The 27,143-nt window shown below is 34.1% G+C and overlaps 1 protein-coding gene across 2 annotated transcripts; it reads left to right on the top strand.

The window, feature by feature from the left end:
• The first annotated feature begins 15,280 nt into the window (after positions 1-15,280).
• On the top strand, positions 15,281-17,029 carry LOC145128872 (GDSL esterase/lipase At5g03610-like). Of its 2 annotated transcripts, none has more exons than XM_079063652.1 (4): positions 15,281-15,652; positions 16,032-16,075; positions 16,174-16,480; positions 16,628-17,029. In XM_079063652.1, exons 1-4 carry the CDS (start codon positions 15,391-15,393, stop codon positions 16,831-16,833), a joined length of 819 nt encoding a protein of 272 aa, XP_078919778.1. In that variant the 5' UTR covers positions 15,281-15,390; the 3' UTR covers positions 16,834-17,029. The 2 variants fall into 2 exon arrangements, with proteins under 2 accessions (XP_078919778.1, XP_078919777.1); XM_079063651.1 differs by having other exon boundaries at positions 15,801-16,075.
• Positions 17,030-27,143: the final 10,114 nt, after the last annotated feature.

Raw genomic sequence — 27,143 nt, 5'->3', positions numbered from 1 at the left:
TGTCACTATAACAGAAAGACACATACAATAATAAGAAAAACAATGGAAGAAAATTACACACAGAAAATATAAACACATATAAAATTACAATTATGTCCCTGGAGTACTAATAATATAAGAACAAACTCAATTAATGCAATAAAATATATTCAAACATTCAAACAAAGAAAATAAAACAGAAACACACATACAAACACAAACTATATGTCCCTCTACAGAAAATTACCATTATGTCCCTGGACTATTAAAATAAAGCATATTCGAGGATTCAAACACATAAAATACAAACACCCTCTAGAATCAGTGTATGCTCAAAAATTTGCGATTAAAGGGCAAATTTGTCAATTACCATTATATCCCTGTACAGAAAATTACCATTATGTCCCTGTACAGAAAATTTGCGATTAAAGGGCAAATTTGTCAATTATGGAATAAGTATGATTTTAATTATTTTGGGGTCAACTATATGTTAAAAATAAACTTGCATCTATGTATAATACCATCCAAATAAATGATTGTGTTAAATCTGAAAGGTATTTTTAGAGTTTCAAATTGCATTGCTATTTCAACCATATACCGAATCATGAAGTCAAATATATATAAACTTACAGAAAATTTATTGCATAATATGTATCAACTTACAGTTTCTAAGTATACCTCTAATACAAATAAAAGTAGGTTGTTATAAGTCAATTTTGGATGTATTGGGTAATTTACTGTATGTTGGATTACAATCCTATTGATATTTATCGAATTTATGTTCATGAAGCAGTTTGTTTATATTACCTAAATCCGATCATAACTGTATCCTAAAAATGACTTGAATTCTTCATAATTTTAACTTTTAACATCAACAAATTTATTTTTAAAAAATGTTACATAAATATATTCCTAAACATATAATAATTATAGTATTTAAATCACATGATAAACTAATCACTATGATAAGGTAAAGTATTAGAAACAATATCAGTGACTTCTATTCTAAAAAGTAAATAGTAATTATATAACAAAATTTCAATTTATAATATCACATATAATATTACAATTTAATTTTGAAATCATATTAATAGTAAAAGTATTTTTTTTGTAATATGGTTCGAAGAAAATTACCATTATGTCCCTGGAGTACTAATAATATAAGAACAAACTCAATTAATGCAATAAAGTATATTCAAACATTCAAATAAAGAAAATAAAAAAGAAACAAACATACAAACACAAACTACCATTATGTCCCTGTAGAGAAAATTTGCGATTAAAGGGCAAATTTATTGCATAATATGTTAAAAATAAACTTGCATATGAAATGTATCAAAGTACCATTATGTCCCTGTATCAACTTACAGTTTCTAAGTATACCTCTAATACAAATAAAAGTAGGTTGTTATAAGTCAATTTTGGATGTATTGGGTAATTTACTGTATGTTGGATTACAATCCTATTACAACATTAATTTATGAAACTATAATAGTTGAATAATATTATAAGTAAGATGTTGTAAAAATTCTGAATTAAAGAGGGTACAATAGTCATTTATATATACTTCAGATAGTTCATTCAACGCTTAATGGGAAAGAAAATTACCATTATGTCCCTATACAGAAAATTCCACTATACAAATGAAAACAACAACATAGTATTCGTTGTACTATAAACAAAGTCAAAATGTATTTTAACACTAAGTGACTGATGTATAAATATGCACTTCAATTTGTAAATTGCAAAGCTAATTCTTACAGTTGCAAATATGTATTTAACGATGACGGTGTTTAATTGTTGGTATTCTTTCATGTAGAATTATACTAAGCCATGATTAAAAACAACAACATTCAAGAATGAAGAGTGTACCAAACAGATTATGCATATCTTCACGCGTAGAAGTTGTTGGTATTCTTTCCTGCGGACCGTCGTATATTGTAAATGAACAATTGATATCATATGTTAGAAGTATATATAGAGCAGAATATGATTAAAATGACCTAATAAATAAAATTAATTGCAATTGATATCATACCTTATTTACGAAATCAGATACCATAATAACATGCTATTAATCGGGTATGTAATGAATTGATTTAACAATGTACATCTGTATTGTTTGAGTAGAAAGTGAAACAAAACAGGGCGTGATTTCTATCGTTTTGTAGGTGAAACAAAGCAGGAGTATAATTGGTATTTAACTTTGGCAGAATTTAGTTGTTTTGAAGGGACACATGGACTAATGGTTTTGTTTATTAGATAAGGAGATATATATATATATATATATATATATATATATATATATATATATATATATATCCCTAACTAATAAACGAAACTAAATTGCCACGAATCCTTTCAAAAACACTAATTACATCCAATGTTAAATACCGTTTTTGCCCCTCTTTGATTTCACCTTCTATAATGTCCAGCTCAAAATAAATCAGCATTTAATATCCGATTTTTATGGTATTTATGATATATGATCTCTATTTAAATTTAATTTGATACGTTTGAAATAGATACCCGATTCAGTCCTCCAATTTTAAATAATCAATACAAAATTTTTTAAACAAACTTAACTCTTATTAATTATATAAATGTTTTATAAATTTTTTAACCACGGGTTGTAACATAGTTTTAAAATAATTAAACTGTTTAAAATATTTTCCTATTACCCAAAGTAAAATATGACTTTTTTTGTATAATTAATGAATGGTCAATAATAATAAATAAATATACATTAAATAGATATCATAAACATGTACATACGAATAATAATAATAATGTTTGTATAAATGTATATTAAATATATAAACAAATACAATAATTAATTTAAAAGTTTATATATTATTTACTTGCTTTCTAAAGTATCTGTGAATGTTTTTTTATTTCCAACTAGTTGTGAGACTCATGTATTACATGAGTTAATTAAATAAAAATTAAATACGAAGGTCTAAATAATTATGTACTTTGAATTTAAAAGAAAATAAGAAAAATAATGAATTGTTAAAATTGAAATGTTTTTTATCTTTTCAATTTCAACAAATAATATAAATAAATAAACAAAAGAAAGTAATAAAATTTCATTTAAAATTTTTGAAATTGGAATGTAAGCTTATTAATGAAATTGATATCCATTTATTACTATAAATATTGCAATTATTGTATTAAAATATATGAAATTTAATAAAATCGGAAAACCCAAAAAATAACATTTGGAAAAAAAATTAATTCAAAATTACCAAAAATTGACTTTTGTCAAATTGAAGGAATGTCATGGTAAAAAAAAAAGTTTTTATTTATTAGGAAGGATTATAAAATATAATTTAATACAATAAGATCTATAAAAAATTATGAAGATATATAATGTCTGTTAAATAGAAATCATTTAGTATGATACATTTAAAGATACGTTTTACACGATATACGAAGCACAATCAATCTAAAACACAGAGTATACAAACAAAAAGATAAACATGATACATATAACTCAAGAATTCATAGCTAAATCTTTCATCGGAGAAATGGAAACTTACAAACCGGTGAGCGGAGATGGCAGTCGGCGAAATGGAGCTAACTATGAAAGAGGGAAGTCGGCGAGATAAGTAGAAACGCTGAAACAAGTGATTGCGAAAAAGGATTAGCGAAAATCGGACAATATAAACATCTAACTGTGAAAATACCGACATGTCAGCGTAGTGTAATCTTTCTGTTGAAGAAATGATTGAGCCAGTATACGATTTTAGGGTTTTTACCATTTTGTTATCTGATATAAACGATTTTTCTTTGTTTAGCTAATTTCCATCCTAAAAATTCTCCTAAATCATCAGTATGAATATACGGATTCAAAAAAATTGCCATAAAAGAATGAGAATTTGTTTTATTTGAGATGGTCCGTATATAATTTCAATAATTGGGCTATTAATAGTGTGGAAGGGGCTTCTTTCGCCTTGACAGATTTACTGGATTTCTTTGTTTATTAGCATATGATTAAAAAGGAGCATTTCAAACAAAAAAGAAAAAAAATTATAAGTTAACAGTGACATTACATTGCTATTTCTTAATACATGGACCATTTATGTAAGTACATTTAATCAAGGACTATTCATGCAACTACATTTTAAGACTTAAAAAGTAAGATGCTATGTTACACATAAAAATGAAAGTATATTGCTATTTGTTAAAGGATATAAGGCAAATATAGCACTGTACTTTAAAAGTAGTATGCTATAATTTTTTTTGGTCATAAACTATGTGTAGTAAGTAGTAAAGCGGAACAATCAAATTTACCATTATACCCCCACCCCTGTTGTATGTATCACCATATAGCATTGTGAAAAAGATTTTTTCAACCGAATATGCATTTATGATTATTCAACACTTAAATGACAAATATCCAAACAAACTTTTATTTTCTTGATTTTTTTTAGAAATCACAACAAAGGCATATGCTTTGGTGAAGATGGTTATGGAAAAGCCAAGAGTGACCAAAAGATATATATTATGTTAATTTGGATTTCTGATTTATTGATGTCATGTTCATCATAAGTATTGTAGGGTAAATAAATTAACATAAATGGTACATGTAATAAAGGAACACATAAACTAACATAGTAGTTGAAGTTTAGTAAATTAAATTAATCGCATGAAACGGTTCCATACAACAAATCAATTAAAGTATATTGCTATCTAGTGAATTTGAACAAAAAAGATTATAAATGAAATAAATAGAAAAATGGCGTAGCAGGTAACAGAGTACAATGCATTAATAATAAAAATATATACCAAATATGAACATGTACAACAAAGATGTGAAAATTGGTATAAATGGCAGCTAAAAAATAAGTTTTTTCTAATGTTTGTAGCATTATACTTAAAAATGGCAGGTAAAAAAAATGTCATTTTCTGACAGAAACCATGATTACCTGCTAAAAACGAAAATAACATGATACTTACACATATTTTTTTCTATTGTGTATTACAGATAGAGTGACATACATGTAGAGGGCATAGAGATAGAGTCACATACACACAAACGCTGGTAAGTGAAATATGAATAAAGAATTAACGAAGGGCATACATGTATCTGATGAATCAAAGTGATTGAAAGCCTGACGTTTTTTTTCTTTTGCTTTCTTAGAGGATCTGTGAGAGAAACATTTGTGTGAATAATATACACACAAAGGTTAGCAATATATACACAAATAGGATTATAACGATTTAATTTAATTGGATTGAAATCTTATTTAAAATAGAACATATCACGATTCAAATATTAAAAAAAAACAGATATATGGGTATTGATTTTATGCAACCATGATATTATGAGATTTTTATTAACTAACTAGTTTATAACCCGTGATAACCACGGTTATAAAATTAATTAAACTTTCATATTAAAAAATCAAATTATAAATGAATTATTTTAAATAAATTATTACTAAGAGATATTTTTTTAGTTATATAAAATTATAGTCGTTGATTTAAATAAACACGTGAAGTTATATCACATTATAATCTCTATTTATTTTATTTTATTTTATTTTTTATTTTAATGTTATTAATTTAATATAATTAAAGTGAAAAATTTTAAAATTTGAAACTTAAAATGGAGAATCAATTATTAATTTAATGTAATTAGAGTGAGAAATTTAAAATTTAAAATTTAAAATGGATAATTAATCGGTTGACAAGTGGCATGATAGGTTACACATAATATTAAAGAAGAGTTCTAATATTGTGACACTTGTTAATAGGAGAATAAACCTATTTATTTATTAGAATAGAGATTTCGTGGAGGTAATATGTGTTCCGATGAATACGTATTATAGATATTGTTTTACTAAATTTATTCCTGAAATTAAGGGATTACACTAATAAAATAAAATTCAAATTTAAACCATAATTTTAATTTCGTATGTAATTCCATATTTTTAGGGTTTATAAACCGGATGAGTATTAATTAATTATCAATTCCTTATCTGTAGGGATTATAAAGCGGATGAGTAAATTGAAACACTAGAAGGGCATTATGGTAAAATGACTTTGACGAAAGAAAGGATTTTGAAGTGCCACAGTATAAAATGACTCTTTTATTAAGATATGTAGATTTTATATCTGAATCACATAATATAGTCTTTAAGTTCGAAAGAAAGATTGAAAAAAAAAATATTCATTTAAACAGAAGCTACGTTGATCTTTGCAAGAATCAATCTTTAAAAGTTTCAAATGACCATAAGCGCCGATTCATATAATTTGAATGTTGCTTCATAATATTAGAGATTTTAGGTTTTTCGAGTGTCGTTGGAGATCCAAGGAAATAATTACTTGTTCATAAAGACGGTTGTTTAAAGTTTTGTATCCGTTCCGTTACCTCTTCTAATAGTGTTATAAATTATGTTGCAATGATTTTTTGTGCACCTATCTTATATAGCTAGACTTGTTTGAGGTCTTGAAGAGATGATAAGGCCATCTAGTATACATTGCACGGAGGGTTTTGTGGTTGAGGTGGACCACGACCACGACCACGACCGTGCACACCATCCCGGCCGGTCGTGGTCGATCGTGGTCGTGATGTTCCGTGTTCCAGACGACGAAGTTAAACGGCCAATCAAAACATTTTCCTTTCTTTTGACTGTTCAACGGTCATTTTTTAAGTTTTATTTTTTTTTTTCAAAAACTCAATACCTATATAAATCTAATAAAACCCTCACATTTCATCACATTTCACTCTCATTCTATAAACCAAAAAACGCATGGAGGATTTGGAATTTTTAATTTTTTTTTTTACTCGGATGATGATGGAGAATTCATCTCGACCTTCTTCAGTGTTGTGCAACACATTCACGATGAATAAAGTTCGAATGTTGCTCGTACAAGGGCGTTCGTCAATCGTGATCGCCAAGCCGCACACGACTTATTGGTACGTGATTACTTCACCGATAATTGTCTTTACAATGATGATGCATTCGAACGTCGTTTCTGTCTAAATAAAGGCTATATTTTTACGTATTAGTAATGCTTTAGAAGTCTGTTATGATTTTTTCAAACAAAAACCTAACGCTAGAGGAAGAATGGGTTTTAGTAGTATACAAAAGTGTGCGGCTGCGCTTAGGTATTTGGGATACGGTATAACATTTGATGCATCTGACGAATACTTCAAAGTATCCGAGAGGACCGCAATTGATTGTATAGATTGGTTTTGCGCATGTGTGTATGAGGTTTTTCATCAAGAATATTTGCATAAACCAACTCCACGTGATATTGAGAGATTATATTCGGCTCATGAAGAGAGGCATGGATTTCCGGGTATGCTTGGCAGTCTAGATTGTATGCATGTAGCTTGGGAAAATGTCTAAATGCATGGCATGGTCAATTCGCTCGAGGAGATATAGGTGAACCAAGTATAATCCTAGAAGCTGTCACATCTCATGATTTATGGATATGACATTCTTTTTTTGGAGTCGCAGGGTCTAACAACGACATTAACGTTCTTGGTCAGTCTCCACTTTTTAACTATCTTTGGATCGTCAAAACACCTGATATGACGTTTACGGTGAACAGACATTCGTATAAATACACTTACTACATTTGTGATGGGATATACCCGGATTATTCTACACTTATGAAGGCATATTCGGTTCCTCGAAGTGAAAATGCAAAGTTGTTCACAAAGAGACAGGAATCAGCGATGAAGGATATCGAGAGGGCATTTGGAGTCCTCAAGCAGACGTGACATGTAGTGAAATACGCTACACGACTTTGGGATAAGGAAAGAATTAAAAAAATGGTCCTAGCATGTATGATCCGGACGACGTCGTCATCCCGCTTGAAGAGTTCGTACTTGGAACGAATGAATTTTTATCACAATTTGTTGAAATTCATAACAGCAAAACGTGTTTCAAGCTTTGAGAAGATGTCACGGATCATTTGTACCAAGTCAACATGAAAGAAGATTAGTTTTTTTTTTTTTTTTTTTTTTTTTTTTTGTAATTTAGGTTATTTAAGTTAATGTAATGTTTTTTTTATTCTAGGTTAATTAAGTAATGTAGTTTGAAGTTGTATTTTTATTTTTAAATGAAAAACTAGTAAAAAAATCAATGTTTTTTTTTTTTTTAAGTAATTTTATTGTATTTTTGAATTAAAAATAATAAAAAAATGATGTGGAGGGGAGTGGTTAGTGGTGGGTATCTCATAGCTACAATGGTAGTTAGTGGTGATGACGTGACACTCACCACTATAGTGGTTAGTGGTGGGTATAACGGATGGTCTAAGCAACGTCGGTTCTTTTCGTGCCGGGGAAGAGAAAACCAAAAAAATGGGGTCCACGTGTGTATTAAAAACCAGAGTGGGGCCATTAGACCTTTAGGTATACCGGCCACGAGCCGGTTCGTGGTCTACGTGGCCACGATAGTGGTCCGTGCACACCACCCCGACTTACTGTTGCCGGTCGTGGTCGTTGAGCCTCGTGCTCGGGAGAACGATGGTGAACGACGAATGGGAGAAGAGAAGAAAATGTAGCCGTTGAACGAATACATTTTTTAAACAATTTTTTTTAAACTTCTTTTTTTACCTATAAATACCACATTTTTATACTCATTTCTTTACACAATTTTTTTCTTTCTCTATACACAATACACACACAACAATTTCATATCAATCAAAAATGGATCCCAACCAAAACACCCCACAAACTTTAGAAATCGCAAACCTGATAACGCTTTTGCGTTAGACACAACCCCTCGCCAATTCCCGACCATGGAATCACCTCAAGGTGGTTTTTGTCAATTTGCTTCAAACTGGTTCCTCTATCCAACAAACAACACTTTTCCAACAACAGTATCAAGGTTTCCCAACATTCCAACAATAACAATAACTTCAACAATATCAAACTTTCCAACAATTCCAACAACAATTCCAACAACAACTCCAACAACAACAATTTCAACCATAACCATCACAACCACAAACATCACAACCTCCTCATTCGCCGGATTTTGTTTCGGAAACTCAACATTCACCACCACCTCAACCTAAAAAGAAAAAAGGAAAAAAACCGACCCGACCCAACACCACCTAAGAAAAGGGTCCCATGGACAAAAGACGAAGAAGAAAAGCTAACCGAGGCATGGATTTTGGCTTCCCAAGACCTAATCGAAGGTGATAGTCAAACGTTCGGTTGTTTTTGAAAGAAAGTTCGCGCAGTGTTTTATGAGCTAACAGGAAGTGAAAGCCGAAATCCCGATAAAATTAGCTCGAAGTGGCGCGATATTCGACTAAAATGCACCGAATTTGGAGGAATTTACAACAACCTCCTAAACATATGAAAAAGCGGGTCAACCGATTTTGATGTCTTCAAGGCGGCTTTGGACCAATTTGGAAAAATAACGCCAACCCGCAAAGCTTTTCCGTATATGAAACCTTGGATAAAGTTGAAAGATGCTCCGAAATGGAAAGAGCAAACGGAAGGAAGTTCACAATCTTTCGGTTCAAAGCGTTCAAGAAACCCCGATGCAACGTCTCAACAATCGGTCGGGCGAACACATTTCGACATCAACGATGATCCGATCGATATTGAAGACGAGCAACCTCTTCGTCGGCCCGTCGGAAGAAATAAAGAAAAAAAAGCGGCTTCAACGGCTTCGAGATCTAGTGTTATTGATCAATTTGGAGAGAAATTTGATCGTTATGTGCACGTTCAAGAAACGAATGCGAAGATGTTGAGTCGGGTAGAATAAAAAATGATAGAAACACAATCGGTGATTCAAACAAAAACCGATATGAAAATCTTGAAAATGAAAGCGGACGACCTCAAATGCGAAGATTTGGAGCTATTTCTCGCGATGAAGGAGTTCGTTCGAGTCCGATGTAGGAATATGAGATGGTTTTTTTAGTTAAGCTTGGTAATTTTAGGTTTTTTTTAATGTTATTATTATTATTTTTAATTAAAGTAATTTTTATTTGTAATGTTATTTTTATTTTATTTTTTTATTTTAATTAATGTAATTTGGTATTTTAAATTAATGAAAACTAGTATTTAAAAAAACTATATGATTTTTTATGTATTTTTGATTTAAATTTAATTAAAAAAAAAGAGATGGAATAGTGTGTTTAGTAGTAGATACCCCATAGTTGGTAATAGAGAGTGTTGTGATGATGTAACACCCACCACTATAGTGGTTAGTGGAGGATATAACGGATAACCTAATAGTTAACGTAAAATTACTTTGAAGATCTTTTGGCGTGTTTAGGTATTTGACATCATAACTTTTTTATCCAATGAAATGTTCAATTTGGATAATAAAATATTAATATTGTTTAATTTTTATTCGGTTAAAATGGTATAAAATATACTTTACATTTTATCATCAAAATGATGTATAGGCATATCTAGGCATATATAGGCATACTGGACTAGGAAATATGGATTGATGGGCTTCAGTGCTATCATGGTCTAGCTAAACTAAAAGACTTTGGAAATATGGATTGGTGGGCTTTAGTGCTATCATTGTGTAGCTAAATTAAAAGAGTTGGGGTCTTTGGTTAGGGGGGCAATATAAATAAGTATATCGTGCCCAAAATTTGTGCATGAAATGTGTTTCTATACTAAAATGAATTGGTTGGAAACTTGGAATAAGAGGTGGATATATAAATGGTCTACATTGCATCATGGTTGATGAAATAAGATACCCAGCAATGTACTCATGGATTCCATGAACGAATATATAATAACATATATGTTTATGCATTGAAACCCTTTTTTGAAAAATTGTTTCCTATATAAGCTGTCCAAGGGAAATGCTAGAGATGAATAATTTATGCTTTATACTAGGGGTGAGCATGGTGCGGTATGGTGTGGTTTTAGCCTAAAACCGCAACTCATACCGCTAGGTGCGGTTTTTCTTTATGTAAAACTGCTAGGTGCGGTTTTATTGCGGTACGGTTTTTGCGGTTTTATTTGCGGTTGCGGTTTGTAATGGTGCGGTTTCGGTTTTAAACCGCAAATTACTATAATGGCCCAAAACTAGAAAAATTCAAATGTCTAAAATAAGTAAATAACCATATTCATTTTAGCATCTTATAAGCCAATAATATCATTTACTAATAAACCATGGCAGGAGGCCAATAGCCATTTAAATTGCACAAATTGCAACAAGTCAAAGTAAAAAATTACAAGTTTAAACAAGTCAACAACATTAGCCACTAGATTGACCCAAAATAGATAAACTTTCAACAGATTAAAGAACAAATATAAAGTTTTTTCAGTTTTTCACTTTCCAACTATCGATCAGACAATAGACATCTGTAGCCAAATTCCATCCACAACTTCCACAACTTTGCCAAAATCCATCATTTTCCACTAGTGCTTCCTAGAAGAAAAAAAGCAATATATATATATATATATATATATATATATATATATATATATATATATATATATATATATATATATATATTAGTATATTTGAAATATGAACAAACATATAAAGAAATCTTTACCAATTTTTAAAGTCGCCATCTTCTCATTAAACTCATCTATGTCTTTATTCTTCATAGAACAACCGAGTTCAAGATCAACCCTTGTATGTCTTATCCAATCTTGTGTACAAATCAAAGCTTCCACGGTTTCGGTATTAAGTGAACTTCTATACTTGTCGATAACTCTACCACCCGTACTAAACGCCGATTCCGATGCAACTGTTGATATCAGCATTGCTAAAACATGTCTAGCTAGTTTGGATAATATAGGAAATTTCATTGAATTTGCTTTCCACCATCCCAAAAGATCAAACTTTGGGTCCCCTTTTTCCTTTCTATCCGCTAGATAGATATCAACCTCCGTCTTAATGTCTTGACCCCCATCATCAAACTTGTCAAACTCTAGCTCCAAATCGATATCCATCTCATTAATACTTGACTTTTCACCAAAAATCGGATATTGTGAGTTTGGTACATTCTTATTTTCCGCTTTTCCCTTGTAATGATTAAACAACTCATCAAGAGTCTTAGTCACCTTTCCCACTATCTCTTTACTTTTCTCCGAACCCGTACCATGGATCAAATCAGTACAATAACTGATGTATGCAAGCTTGTTGCGTAGATCCAAAACAACTGCAACGTACAGGAGATAATTCATATTATCTATGTTGTCCCAATATTTATCATACTTTGTTTTCATCGATAGGGCCATGTTTTTCTTTTGTTCATCTTGACTCAAGGTCATCCGAGTGATGGTGGCCTCCATTTTCACAAGTTCAGAAAAAAAATATATTTGATGTTACATACTTTGAAGCGGATATCTTAGTTGTGACATCAGAAAATATTTTCAAGTAGTCGATCATATTCCTAATTGAACAATCAAATATTAAAGTGTAAGTATTCAAATGATAAATATAAAACGCTAACTAAATAAATCATATATAATAACATACCTAGCTGCTTGCCAATCAGCACCACTCGGATCACCAACTACTCTAGGCTTTCTTTTCCTTTTTCTTATGCTCCCTTCCACATCTTCTGCCGCCTCGGTACGAAAATAAGCCCCATAAGAAGGATCTATTATATAAAGCCTGTTAAGAAAATAACACATGAACACAATGTTAGTTAACTAATAACTAATAAGAGAAACCCTTAAAAAAATAGAAAACAATAATAGCAAACAGAAACAGAAACAACAAAAAAAAAAACAGAAAACTGCAAACAGCAACAGCAAACAGAAACATCAAAAAACAGAAACAGCAAAAAAACAGGAAAAAAAACAGAAACAGCAAAAAAACAGGGAAAAAAACAGAAACAGCAAAACAGAAAACAGAAAAAAAAAAACAGAAAAAAAAAACAGAAAACAGAAAAGCACATACCTGTCAAACGCATTCTCATACACTACGGCTGTTTCCAACATTAGATATGTGGAGTTCCATCTTGTGTCAACATCAAGAGAGGGTTTTAGTTTGGATTTTACTTCAACATGAGCAGCACAATCTTCAAAACTTTTGTACCGAGCCGGTGATGATCGCACGTACGTCACAGCATTTCGAATTCTAGTAACAGAATCGAATTGCTCTTCTAATCCATCTCTAACAACAAGATTGATAATGTGTGCACAACAACGTAGGTGCAAGTATTTACAATCTAGTATATCATTCGGTCCCGCTAACATCCTCTTCAAATATCTTATAGCCCCATCATTTGAAGACGCGTTATCCACTGTGACAGTAAACACGGTCTCAATCCCCCAATTTTTTATACACTCATAAACCAAACTCCCAATGGTCTCACCCTTATGATTCTCTATAGGACAAAAGTTTAGGATTTTTTTTGTAAATCAAAAGTTTCGTCGATCCAATGTGCCGTAAGACACATATAATTAATGTTTTGAACGGATGACCATGTGTCGGTAGTTAGAGACACTGTTTGACCTTTCAACAATTTTTTTTTTACTTTTTCTACTTCTTGTTCAAAAAGAGATATACAATCTCTAGCAACAGTCCATCTAGATGGCATAATAAACTCGGGATTCAATTCCCACGAGTACTCCCTAAAGCCTTCATCATCAACAATACTAAAGGGCCGATTGTCTTTAATGCACATTTTAGCAATGCCTAGTCTACCCTTCTCTTGGCTAAAGGAATGCTTAGCCAAAGACCCACCTCCCTCCGTCTCTTTGGGCTTGAAGTTTAAGGTTGACTGATTTTTTGAATCATTTTTTTCCTTTTTATAAAGGGGTGATCTTACACAAGAGTTTCTTAGATGACTCAGTAACCCGGAGGTACCATTATCTCTAGTTCCACAAGCTAAAACCTTTTTACAATATTTGCGTTTTGACTTTTTAGCACCTTTCTTGTATGGAAAATGTTGCCAAACAACCGACTTCAACTTTGGCTTATTTTCTTCCACAGGGACTTCAACTTCATTATTTTGATCATCTACATCTATTACACCTTCATTTGTAGCCATTCTAAAACAACAAACATACATTGTAATTAGCAGTGGCGAATCAAGAATTTAAAATCAATGGTTATCAAACATATTTTAAAAACCTTTAACATTATACCTAAAAATAAAATTAATCATCACAATCGATCTTACAATCACCAATCCATATTAATTACTAACCAAATTACAAGCAAATAATACCACGTAAGATAACATATAACCTAAATCAATTATGAAATCAAAATAATATACAGAAAATGTTTAAAACAAAAAGAAAAGAAACATGAGTGTAACTTATGATTTCCGATTTGTATGTCTGTATTAACCCATCACCTATTGTTTTCCTTTTCAAACTAGTGTCATAGTAATTTCTAGATAACATACATAGACTTTGACCTGCTTCCTGTAATCATATGCATTGTAATTTCTAATTTAATAAGAGAGAGAAATAGAGTTAAATTGAGACGGTGATACTTAAACATAAAACCAAAGAATGTAGAGAAGTAAGATACAACGACAACAAATGAAAACAGGTCACTGGTGAGCAAGTTGTTAATTTCAATTCGACTAAATGTGATCTTGCGAACAGATTCAGAATAGTTGTGCATCGAGTCAGCAAAAAAATTAATCTTACCTAGATTCAGAGTGTCTATTAGATGCGTCGGATATCGAGGTGCAGGTCGCTGGTGAGCAAGTCGTTGGATTCAAAGTGCAGGTCGCTAGCTCGCTGTCTGGTATTGCTGGTGCGAACGAAGCTACGAGGGGTCGACAACTCGACTTCGATGACAACGATCGAGAGAAGATAACACAAAGGAAAATTTGATTATATCAATTTTTGATGTCGACTGGAAGAGAAAAGGAGAGTGTCGTATAAGTTATTTTAGGGTTAGATTTTGAGGGCCGAAAAGGATAGATACTTTTTCTTTTAGATTTCTTTTGAAGTGGTAATTTTGTTCCCTCCAATGTCCCAATTTCTTTTCGGATTTCCCTCTATTTTCTTTTCTCCAATTGTAAATAAATAAACACACATATATATACACTTTAGTTTTATTAAATTATCAAACATATAATTATATATATAATTTAATTATATAATAAATTTTGCGGTGCGGTTTCGGTAAATTTGCACGGTTTTTCAAGCTAAAACCGTACCGCACCATGCTTTGCGGTTGCGGTATTTTGCGGTTTTACGGTAGCGGTAAATGCGGTTTTTGGCGCGGTTTCGGTTTTCAGTTCGGTTCTTGCTCACCCCTACTTTATACATATCACAAGTTACAAATAGTTCATTCAATTTTGTTTACCAAATACCTTGAAAACAATAAATACCACTCCAACAGTCAATAGTCAACAACTACCACAACCACAACCAAATTCAAAACCAAAATCTTTCCTCTATATGATTATACATGATTTGTAGAATTTAGATTCGTAATCTCAAGATTCACTTGTATTCCATAAAAGTCACCATTTCCGATGAAAAAGCAAGCATTATTTATGGTTTTCTTTTTCCTCTTGAGCTCCATTTCGGATGCGAGATTTGTAGTTAGCAATTTGACGAAAGTGAGGAATCACAAGCGCCAGAAATTAAAGCTGTTTGTGTTCGGAGACTCATACGCAGACACTGGAAACTGGCCAAAATCATACGGCGGTGCATGGGGGAAACCGTATGGTATCACTTTTCCTGGTACTCCCTCCGGCAGGTTTTCCGATGGCCGTGTACTCACTGATTACATTGGTGCGCATGTCTTAACCCTTAACCTCTCTCATGAAACTTCCAATACATAACCATTATTTATATAAAATTATATATATATATATATATATATATATATATATATATATATATATATATATATATATATATATATATATTTTAAATGCAGCTGCAATTTTGGGTACGAAATCTCCAATAACATATAGAGGGTGGAAATCTGGTGAGAAAAAATCAGTGAAATTTGGGATGAATTTTGCATATGGAGGGACAGGCATCTTCAATACATTCGTGAATCAACCAAACATGACCACCCAAATCGATTACTTTCAACACCTTGTTCAACAAACACATCAAGATTTGCATATAAATTCATCAACCATTGCACTACTTTCTGTTGCAGGAAATGACTATGCTACCTACTTCACATCAAATCACACCCTCAAGGTCATTTTTCTTTTATAATCATACATATATCAACTACACATTATATTAATTTTCCAAGTTTTAATCAGATTAAGTAACATAATATGGTATAATTATAGGAGTTGCCAGGGTTAACGAAATCAATAATCAACCAACTAGTTTTGAATGCGAAACGCATTCATGAGCTGGGAGTTCAAAAGGTAGTAATCACTACACTGCAACCACTCGGATGCTTGCCTCAGTTCACATCGTCTGAATCCTATCAGAACTGTAGCAACAATGAGAATTCTATAGCTATGTTTCATAATCAACTGCTCATGGAAAGCGTGAAGAAGTTGAACAATGAGAGTGATAATCACAACACATCACCATTTGTGATCCTAGATGTCTACCAAGCTTTCTTGTCTGCTCTAAATTTATCCGCTGGTACACAAACTTAAATGCTTGCCATCTTTCATTTTACCTTTGATTACAATGCATGAAAAACATCAATTAATCTTTATCAACTTAGTTGGCTAAGGATCAAATTACAATAGTAAAAGAGAACGATATTGATATTGTGATTGTTTATAGGGGGTTCAAAGTTACTAAGACCGTGTTGCCAAGGTGTCACAAAAGAATACTTTTGTGGAAATGTCGAAAAGGGTACCGGGATAATGAAATATAATGTTTGTGGAAACGTTAGTGACTCATTTTTCTGGGATATGATACACCCTTCGCAGCAAGGGTGGCATACAGTTTCTTCAAATTTACGCTCTTCTCTTCTCCAACTTCTTTAAGTTTGGATTTCATATATAATGTTATAGATTTTGTAGCATGTAATCGTTGATTGTGAAGAAGACTTGATATGGGTGTTTGTTGCGTATTCTAGAGATTCTAAGACTTGCATATGGGTGTTTGTTGCGTATTCTAGAGATTCTATATCCGATTTAGAGGTGGTAATCTTGAGGATATATGTAAGGGAATCTCTATCAATGCACTGAATTCTATAGAGTTTAATGGATTGCTACACAATGATCATACTTATTATTATACTTTACATTTTTTCCCCTTAAAAATGTACTGAACTCCATAAAATTCAATAAAACATATTTAGAAAAAATCATTTTTTACAAAACCTAAACTACGACATCTACTTAAGAATAAAAAGTTCGTTTTCTACATGAAGATTTTAATATCTATTACTCTATATCTATTGAACTCTAGCTGGTGGCAAGACTGATATCCCATAATGGTTGAGTTTAATCCATTGAATGTCAACTAAACATTTCATATCATTCAACTCTTTCATTAAACTATATATTATGGATGCTCTGATATATACTTTTCTCATTCAAGGGTAATTAATTTTATAACTAACAACTGAGACATGCTAACTAATTAAAGATAAAGATAAACATCTATTTTTGAAGGGAATTTAAGTAAACTAAGTAACTAACCATTATAAACGAGGGTTTCAAAGAAAATAACCATATTCTTTCAGTTTTTGAAAAACAACCACTTTCTCCGAAATGCCTAATTCCGGAGTATTGCTACATTTCGTAATGTTTAATATCAACATTTTTCAATGAAATATCTAATTTTATGCACTTATATTGTATATAGTTCATATTACTCTGTTTATTAAAGGGAAAATGTCACTGTAGTCCCAGGAACTTACACATTTTGGTTTAAAAAGGTCCCCTATGTTATTTTTTGGTTTTATAAGGGCATGAATTCACATTTTACCTGCTTTTAAGGTCATTTTCTAAAAAGTGAAGGGGTCACCCGGTGACCCCCATCTCAATCAGCAGGTTTTCTTTTACATGTCATTAAAAAAAAAGTCACTTCATACATCCAAATTGTTGGATTAGTGTCTAAGCCAGTAACTATATTTGGTATATACTTGACTCGGTTATGCATGGTCCTTTTGGGTTGCCTTCACCAAAGCAACTTGACAAGGTAATTTAAGGAAAGAGAGATGATATTATGGTTTATTAATATATTATAAGAATAATATATTAAAAGAGAAATCATATTTATTTAATTAGTATTAGTCATAAATTAATTAGGAATTAATTTGGTGACTAAAAGAGATTAATTAAATAAACGGACTTAAACTATCAAGTGTGTGATAGTTGAGTTTTGGGCTGGGAAACCTAATGGACTAAGGGGGAACGAAATTATGATGAAGGATCATCATATTTTCGTCCAAGGGCCCTATTCCAGAAGGTTCCTTGGGCTGCTTGGTCATTAAGCTGTCCATTAGGGTTTAGACTGAAACCCTAGCAGCCTATAGTATAAATAGAGACCCTTGCATGCAATTTTCGGCCACTTGTTCCAAGAGAAAACCCTAGGCCGAAAATTAGCATCCTCCTCTCTCTCAAAGTTGCCTTCTTGCTTGTGTGGTGTTTGTGATCCATTAGAGGAATTACAATTGTGATTCTAAGCTCAAGAGAAGAAGATTCAAGCTACTATTTGAAGAGGTAAACATCTAGATCTGATGTTATATGTTAATTTTGATATTATGTATGCTAGATTAGGGTTTGTAAGTCTTGGATTCATTGCATGTACAATAGAGAAACCTAGATCCAAGCATTAGGGTTTGTATGAGCACATAGGATTGTTCTTATGCATAAAACCCATCAGTGGTATCAGAGCCTTGATTGGTTTCTGTTGTATGTGATGCAATTGTCGTTTTTCTGCTGAAAATCATTTTTCTTGCCTCTGCCCGACTCAACTCGGCGAGTCAGTATCTGGACTCGGCGAGTTGTCCCTACTCGGCGAGTTCAGGACTGACTCAGCGAGTCCGGGAGTCTGACAGAGTATGTTTCGGGATTTACTTGCTGTTTTGCTGTTGGATTGATGCCAAAATCGTTTTTTGATAATAAAATCCGAATTTTATTGTATGCAAATGATTATCCTTACCAAAACAAAAGATAATTCCAAATCTTTTGAATAATAGTTTCTTTATATGATAAATATGGATTATTTAAATTATTTGGTAATTATCTTGTGACTAAAATTGGATTAGGTCAAATATAGATAATCGCTAAATTAATTGTTTGATTTATATTATTTGTTATTTGATCCCTTGTGTTTTGAAAAGTTCAAAACTTGCCCTCAAGTTTTGAAATTTAATTTTTGATTAAAAGTTTAATTTTGAAAAATTTAAATTTCAACCCTTAGAATTTTACAAGTTTAAAATTCAATCTTATACTTTATCTATTACAAGATTAATATATATATATATATATATATATATATATATATATATATATATATATGTATAAGAATAAGCTAGTCTTATCGCTAGTAGGCCTCATTCACGAAGCCAGTCTATAAGGTGGGTATAAGGTTGCTGCCTATAAAATGACGCTTAATGGGTGTACACTCACACCCACCGCTTGCTTGACTGGTGGAGGGTCGTTAGCCGAACGGATAGGATAGGGCACTTAATTCCTCATTATAAGTATAATGGAAATATTAAAGTAACTACATTCTTTTATAAATTCCCAATCTTAGTTACTTTAGGGTAAAATGTGAAAATGATGCTATTCCATGGAATTACACTTTGTACCCCTGTCAAACGTTAGTGGAGCGTGTGTGGCTAACCGGCACACTAATTTGGGATTGACATTGGTGACAAAGGGTGGCTCGATGTTTATCATAGATCAATGGAGCGTGTGTGGCTTAACCGGCACATTGATTAGGTGATAGAGATATTGGGTGCACCATGTTGATTCGCATGGTTATTCACAACTTGTTTGCGATCCTCGGCATCCCAGTCGCAAATTTGAAGTGCATATCGAGATTTAAACATGCCATTGAAATGTTCAATGAATCTCAAAAGAAATCTAGGAATTTTCAAATACATTTAAAACTTAATCTCTATTTCGTTTTTCATGGTGAAAATTAGTGAATCGTCATTCACTTACCTTCAAATTATTTACTTTTAGATTACGACATCCCTTTTCTAAGTTGTAAATAATGTTGTTGGATCCTAGCCCTAATTTCTCATTTGGGTGTTTAATTGGGGATTCATTTCTAATCAAACTTTGTTTCTTTCTATTTCAGATGTCTAACGCAAACGCAAACAACAACACTTCTGGGTCATTCTCGTTGATGAACCTGTGTCAAAAGGTGACATTTGATGGGTCGAACTTCAACGAGTGGATGAGATACATTCGCATGATAACTCGTGACGAGGACAAAGAATATGTTCTCGATGAGAAACTAGAAAAAATCAACCCAGAAGAAGCTACTCCTGAAGAGATGGCCGCCTTTGAGGCCCACGAGCGTGATGCGACGAAAGTTCATTGCATCATGCTGGCCACCATGAACCTCGAACTCCAAAAGTCCTATGAGGACATGTATCCATATGAGATGCATCAAGATTTGTTGGACAGGTACCACCAGAGCGCGAGGCAAGAGCGCTATGAGATCATTACCAACATGATCACCGCTAGGATGGGGAATGGAGAATCCCTAACTCTCATTTGCGAAGAATGCAAAGGTATGTTGATCGTCTTCTCAAACTTAATGTTAAGTTTGATGAGGATTTGGCTATCGACATCATCCTCCACTCCTTGCCTTCCTGTTATAACCAGTTCAGAATGACCTACCACATGAACAAGGAAGAGGTCACCCTGAGTAAACTTCAAGGGCTCCTGAGGACAGCTGAGAGCAACCTTAAGGACAAATCTATTGCATCATCCTCTACTGTAGCTGCTCATGTGTTGGCAATTGGCCAAGGAAAGGGAAAGAAGAGGAAGGCTCCTTCTAAGAGCCACCATAAGGGTAAGACCCAAGATGGTTCCTCTTCTAGTGGGATCAAAGTAGGTTCTGTTAAGCCCTCTTCTGACCCCAAGGAAGCAGAGTGCTTCTATTGCCACCAGAAGGGCCACTGGAAATGAAGCTGCCCTAAATATCTGCAGGATATTAAGGATGGGAAGATAAATCCCACCTTTGCAGGTATGTATTTAATTAAATCTAATAACTCATCACTTGCTACTTCATGGGTCCTTGATACTGGATGTGGTTACCACATTTGTTCTGATTTGCAGGGGCTAAGAGAACGTAGGGAAGTGGAGCATGGAAGGATAAACTTGATCATGGGAAACAAGAAGTCTTCACCAGTAACCAAGATCGGAGTTTATTCCTTAGTGTTGAGTAATGGGTTAGGGCTAGATTTAAATAATTGTTGCTATTCACCAGATATGGCAAGGAACATCATTTCTTTTCATGGATTGTTTAGACAAGGTTTCAGATATTCGTTTGATAATAGTAATGGTTCTATTAATGCTTATTTGAATGGTGTCTTTTATTTCAATGCATTACCTTGTAATGGGATTTATGAATCTGTGTTAATTATAGATAATTTAGGAAATGATGTTTTGAATATTGATTCGTCCACAAGTTTGGACAAAGCATGCTTGTGACATTGTCGCCTTGGCCATGTTAACAAGAAACGCATAGCCCAACTCCAAAAGGATGGAGTCTTGGAGCCATTCGACCTTAGGTACGATGACGTGTGTGAGTCTTGTTTACTTGGGAAGATGACCAAGTCAGCCTTTACTGGCACATGTGAAAGGGGTGAGGGTGTATTGGATCTCATACATACTGATGTATGTGGACCCTTTAGATCCACCACAAGGGATGCTTGTCGCTTCTACGTGACTTTTACAGACGATTATAGCAGATATGGATATATCTACTTTATCAAGCAAAAGTCAGAAACCTTTGAAAAGTTCAAAGAGTTTAAGAATGAAGTGGAGAATCAACTGGGCAGTAAAATCAAGATGCTTCAATCTGATCGAGGGGGAGAGTACCTAAGTCTTGAGTTTCACGGCTATCTAAAAGAATGTGGAATAGTTTCGCAATTGACGCCTCCTAGAACGCCACAATTGAATGGTGTGGCTGAGAGACGTAATCGAACCTTGTTGGACATGGTTCGTTCTATGATGAGTCGTGCTTCGTTACCAATCTCATTCTGGGGGTATGCCTTAGAGACTGCCGCCCATATCCTTAACTTAGTTCCCACCAAGAAGGTTGCCAAAACACCTCACGAGATGTGGACAGGGAAAGCTCCCTCGTTAGCACATATTAAGGTTGGGGTTGTGAAGCTTTCGTAAGACGAGAGACTCACGACAAGCTAGAACCTCGTAGTGAGAAGTGTTATTTCATCGGCTATCCACAGAAGTCTTTTGGCTATCTCTTCTATAGACCAAGTGACAATGTTGTTTTTGTTGCTAGGAGAGGGGTTTTCAGAGAGAGAGAACTCATAAGTCAAGGAGACAGTGGGAGTCAGATTGACCTTGAAGAGCTTCAAGAGTCAGGAGATGAAGGAACCTCTAACACTGGCGCTCAACCTGAGGAGGAAACTCCTGTTGAACCAATTGACCAGTCCTTACCTCTTAGACGTTCCAATAGAGTTAGTGTTCCACCCCAGTTTTATGGTTTCCATATTACTACTGACGGGGATACGTTTATTAGTGATAGTACACTAGTAAATCTGGACGAACCTAATAGCTATAAGGAAGCCATGGCAGGCCTAGAGTATGCTAAATGGAAAGAGGCAACGGACAGCGAGATTCAGTCCATGTATGACAACCAAGTTTGGAATTTGGTTGATAATGTACCAGGTCGTAAGACAGTCGGGTGCAAGTGAATCTTCAAGAAGAAGACAGACATGGATGGGAAAGTGCACACTTACAAAGCGTGATTGGTCGCGAAGGGTTTACTCAAACTCCTGGAGTTGACTATGATGAGACCTTCTCGCCAGTTGCTAAAATAAAGTCTATCAGGGTAATGCTCGCAATAGCTGCGTTTCATGATTATGAAATCTGGCAGATGGACGTAAAAACCGCTTTTCTAAATGAAAAGTTGGCTGAGGATGTTTACATGAATCAGCCAGAGGGTTTTGTCGATGCGAAGTATCCAAATAGAGTGTGCAAGCTTGAGAAATCCATTTATGGATTGAAGCAAGCATCTCGCAGATGGAATCTTTGTTTTGACGAGAAGGTCAAAGAGTTTGGCTTTCTGCGAAACGAAGATGAGTCATGTGTGTATGTCAAGGCCAGTGGGAGTATAGTGAGCTTCCTCGTATTGTATGTCGATGACATACTGCTCATAGGAAACGTCATCCCAACCTTGCAGGAGGTCAAGTCCTGGCTTGGGAAGTGTTTCGCTATGAAGGACCTCGGAGAGGCTACATATATTCTGGGAATAAGGATAGTGAGAGACAAAAGTAAGAGACTGATAGGACTCAGTCAGGATACATACTTGGAAAAGGTACTAAAACGTTTTAGTATGGAAAATTCCAAGAAAGGGGAGTTGCCAATTCAATGCAATACCAAACTGAGTAAGACTCGGAGCCCGAGTACAGAGGCAGGGATAGCTGATATGAGCCGAGTACCTTACGCTTCCGCAGTTGGCTCGATTATGTACGCTATGACCTGTAATCACCCTGATGTGGCCTTCGCTTTGAGCATGGTCAACAGATATCAAGGGAACCCTGGTAGAGCTCATTGGATTGCTGTCAAGAATGGTGGGAGTGATGACTTAAGGGTGCGAGGGTACAGTGACGCTAGTTTTCAGACGGATCGGGATAATTACCGATCGCAGTCAGGCTGGGTCATTACCTTGAATGGAGGAGCAGTGACTTGGAAAAGTTCCAAGCAAGAGACCGTAGCTGATTCAACGTGCGAATCAGAGTACATTGCGGTAAGCGAGGCGTCAAAGGAGGTTATATGGTTGAAGAACTTCATAGGAGACCTTGGAGTTATGCCATCCATAAAGGAGCCCATGGAAATTTTCTGTGATAATGAAGGAGCGGTTGCCTTGACCAAGGAACCAAAGGATCATGACATATCTCGACATATCGACAGGAAATACCATTTTATTAGACATCGGGTAGAAGAGGGACTCCTCGTTGTGAAGAGGGTATCGTCAGAAGATAACCCAACAGATCCCCTTACGAAGGGACTGAGTAGGGTCAAGCATTTGAAGCACGCTAGGAGTGTTGGGCTAAAGGACGATATTAGTTTAGATTAGATAGGTAGGAAACTTGTAATGGATAATTTTGTATTCAACATTTGATGATTAAATAAAGGTGTGTTATTTATAAGAAAGTTTCTATCTTGTGTTGATTATTTATCTATTGTTTCGATTTTGCATGTTTTGACTTCCTGAATAATAGGATTATTCGAACAGTCCACAATCGTTCATGTGTTGGAAGTAGATATGAAAGAAGATTGTCATAAATTTGTTTGTAGATTGTCTATAAGGTTTTAGACATAGCAAAGATTTGCTACAAAGTTTATGAGTGCTTATGAAATATGTTTTGAGCATTGGAATAAACCCGCACTTGCTAGTATCACTTCATGAAAGTTATCACAAGTGATCGCAAGATGATAATATCATATAATCTTTAAACCTAGAGATATGGTTATTGTTTGCTAGTTGATTATGCACGCATCAGTAACTTGATGTTATAAAACGTATTATTGTGTGTAACTTAGCTAGTAGATAATAAAAGCATATAAGTCATGTGTGTATGAATCAGCCAGAGGGTTTTGTCGATGCGAAGTATCCAAATAGAGTGTGCAAGCTTGAGAAATCCATTTATGGATTGAAGCAAGCATCTCGCAGATGAAATCTTTGTTTTGACGAGAAGGTCAAAGAGTTTGGCTTTCTGCGAAACGAAGATGAGTCATGTGTGTATGTCAGTAGGAGTATAGTGAGCTTCCTCGTATTGTATGTCGATGACATACTGCTCATAGGAAACGACATCCCAACCTTGCAGGAGGTCAAGTCCTGGCTTGGGAAGAGTTTCGCTATGAAGGACCTCGGAGAGGCTACATATATTCTGGGAATAAGGATAGTGAGAGATAGAAGTAAGAGACTGATAGGACTCAGTCAGGATACATACTTGGAAAAGGTACTAAAACGTTCTGTTCGTTTTATTCTAAGAGTATAAAAGCGATATCTTGGCCACTCGATGATTTGGTTTGACTTATGTGCCGGGCCCGGTCAGGATGAGGTTGATGTGTTCAACTGAATTCTATGTCGAACGAATCAAAGATCGAGAAAAAAAATGCTGGACAATAAGTATTGTCGGCATGATATCTAGAACAGAGGATTATATGATCCCTTATCTGAAGGACAGGATTTTGATCAGAGTTGACAGAAGCGTATAAGAGCTACGATTGCTAACCGGATCCTGAAGTCGTATGTGAGATATAGTTACCAGACTTATCCAAGTGGGAGACTGTTGGATTAGTGTCTAAGCCGGTAACTATATTTGGTATATACTTGACCCGGTTATGCATGGTCCTTTTGGGTTGCCTTCACCAAAGCAACTTGACAAGGTAATTTAAGGAAAGAGAGAGGATATTATGGTTTATTAATATATTATAAGAATAATATATTAAAAGAGAAATCATATTTATTTAATTAGTATTAGTCATAAATTAATTAGGAATTAATTTGGTGACTAAAAGAGATTAATTAAATAAAGGGACTTTTGGGCTGGGAAACCTAATGGACTAAGGGGGAACGAAATTATGATGAAGGATCATCATATTTTCGTCCAAGGGCCCTATTCCAGAAGGTTCCTTGGGTTACTTGGTCATTAAGCTGTCCATTAGGGTTTAGACTGAAACCCTAGCAGCCTATAGTATAAATAGAGACCCTTGCATGCAATTTTCGGCCACTTGTTCCAAGAGAAAACCCTAGGCCGAAAATTAGCATCCTCCTCTCTCTCAAAGTTGCCTTCTTGCTTGTGTGGTGTTTGTGATCCATTAGAGGAATTACAATTGTGATTCTAAGCTCAAGAGAAGAAGATTCAAGCTACTATTTGAAGAGGTAAACATCTAGATCTGATGTTATATGTTAATTTTGATATTATGTATGCTAGATTAGGGTTTGTAAGTCTTGGATTCATTGCATGTACAATAGAGAAACCTAGATCCAAGCATTAGGGTTTGTATGAGCACATAGGATTGTTCTTATGCATAAAACCCATCACAAATCACATGCCATGTAATGTATCGTTAATTGAGACTAACCCTTCCTCTACAAGAAATATTCTTCTTTAGTCGGTTTCATCTGCCCCTTTCTTCTATTTTCTTCTACTGTTCCTCGAAAAAAGTCTCCCTTGGATTCTTGCTATGGCCATCTACATGAAGATCAATCTTCATTTTGCTGGTTTGTTTACGAGGTATCCAGTGATCAGTTACTAAAATGGAGTGGAGCAAAGGTTTGAGGATGTGGATTTTGCTGGAATGAACAAAAATGAATTTCTATTGTTCATTCAAAGATTCTCAAACGAGACATGCGTTAATGTGTACTTTTGCATGCCCGATATTGAGTTCCCTGATGGATTGAGGATAATAGCAACTGAGAAAGACTACCAGGAGTTGATCGAAGTAGGGTATGATTGTGGTTGTGTAATTTATGTGTACATGGATCATGTTGGTGTTAATGTTCATCAATGGATTGTTGATGAGATAGTTGAAGTATGCACCCCCGAGGACAAGTTTTCTGGTGTAGGTGAAGTAATAGAAGAGTTGCATGATGAGACAGAAGGAGGCATTGACCTAGAGGAAGTGAAGTGCAAGGTAATTTGGATGATAACATTGAAGATGGAGATTGCATTCCAATGAACAAGACCTTGAATGATGCGTTTTTGAACAAGCTCTGCCCCAAGGAGCAGCCAACTCCAGACAATCCACCTCATGAGGATCCATATGATCAGATGGATGAAAACGTTCCAATTCATGAGCAAGTAACAACTTTTAATGAAAATGTTCATTGGAAAAAGCAAAACCCTGTGTTAGGAATGATATTTGAAAGTCCTAAACAGTTAAAACATATGTTGTGTAATTATGTTGTTGCTAAAGGGTATCAATTGTGCTACAAAAAAATGATAGTAGGAGACTTTTAGTTAAATGTTGTTCAGGGCAATGCAAGTTTAGATTGTGGGCTTCATGGATGAGTGAATAAAATTCTTTCGAGATTAAGTCTCTTATAGATGAACATAACTGTGCAAGAAATTTTAAAATAGGCTCAATTGTAAACTATGCATGGATTGGTAGCCATTTCACAA

Source organism: Lactuca virosa, chromosome 8 (assembly GCF_052849685.1).
Source record: "Lactuca virosa cultivar CGN04683 chromosome 8, Lactuca_virosa_CGN04683_v6, whole genome shotgun sequence".
Classification (NCBI taxonomy): Eukaryota; Viridiplantae; Streptophyta; class Magnoliopsida; order Asterales; family Asteraceae; genus Lactuca; species Lactuca virosa.
The sequence above is the reverse complement of the archived record's forward strand: the minus strand, read 5'-3'. Positions and strand labels throughout refer to the sequence as shown.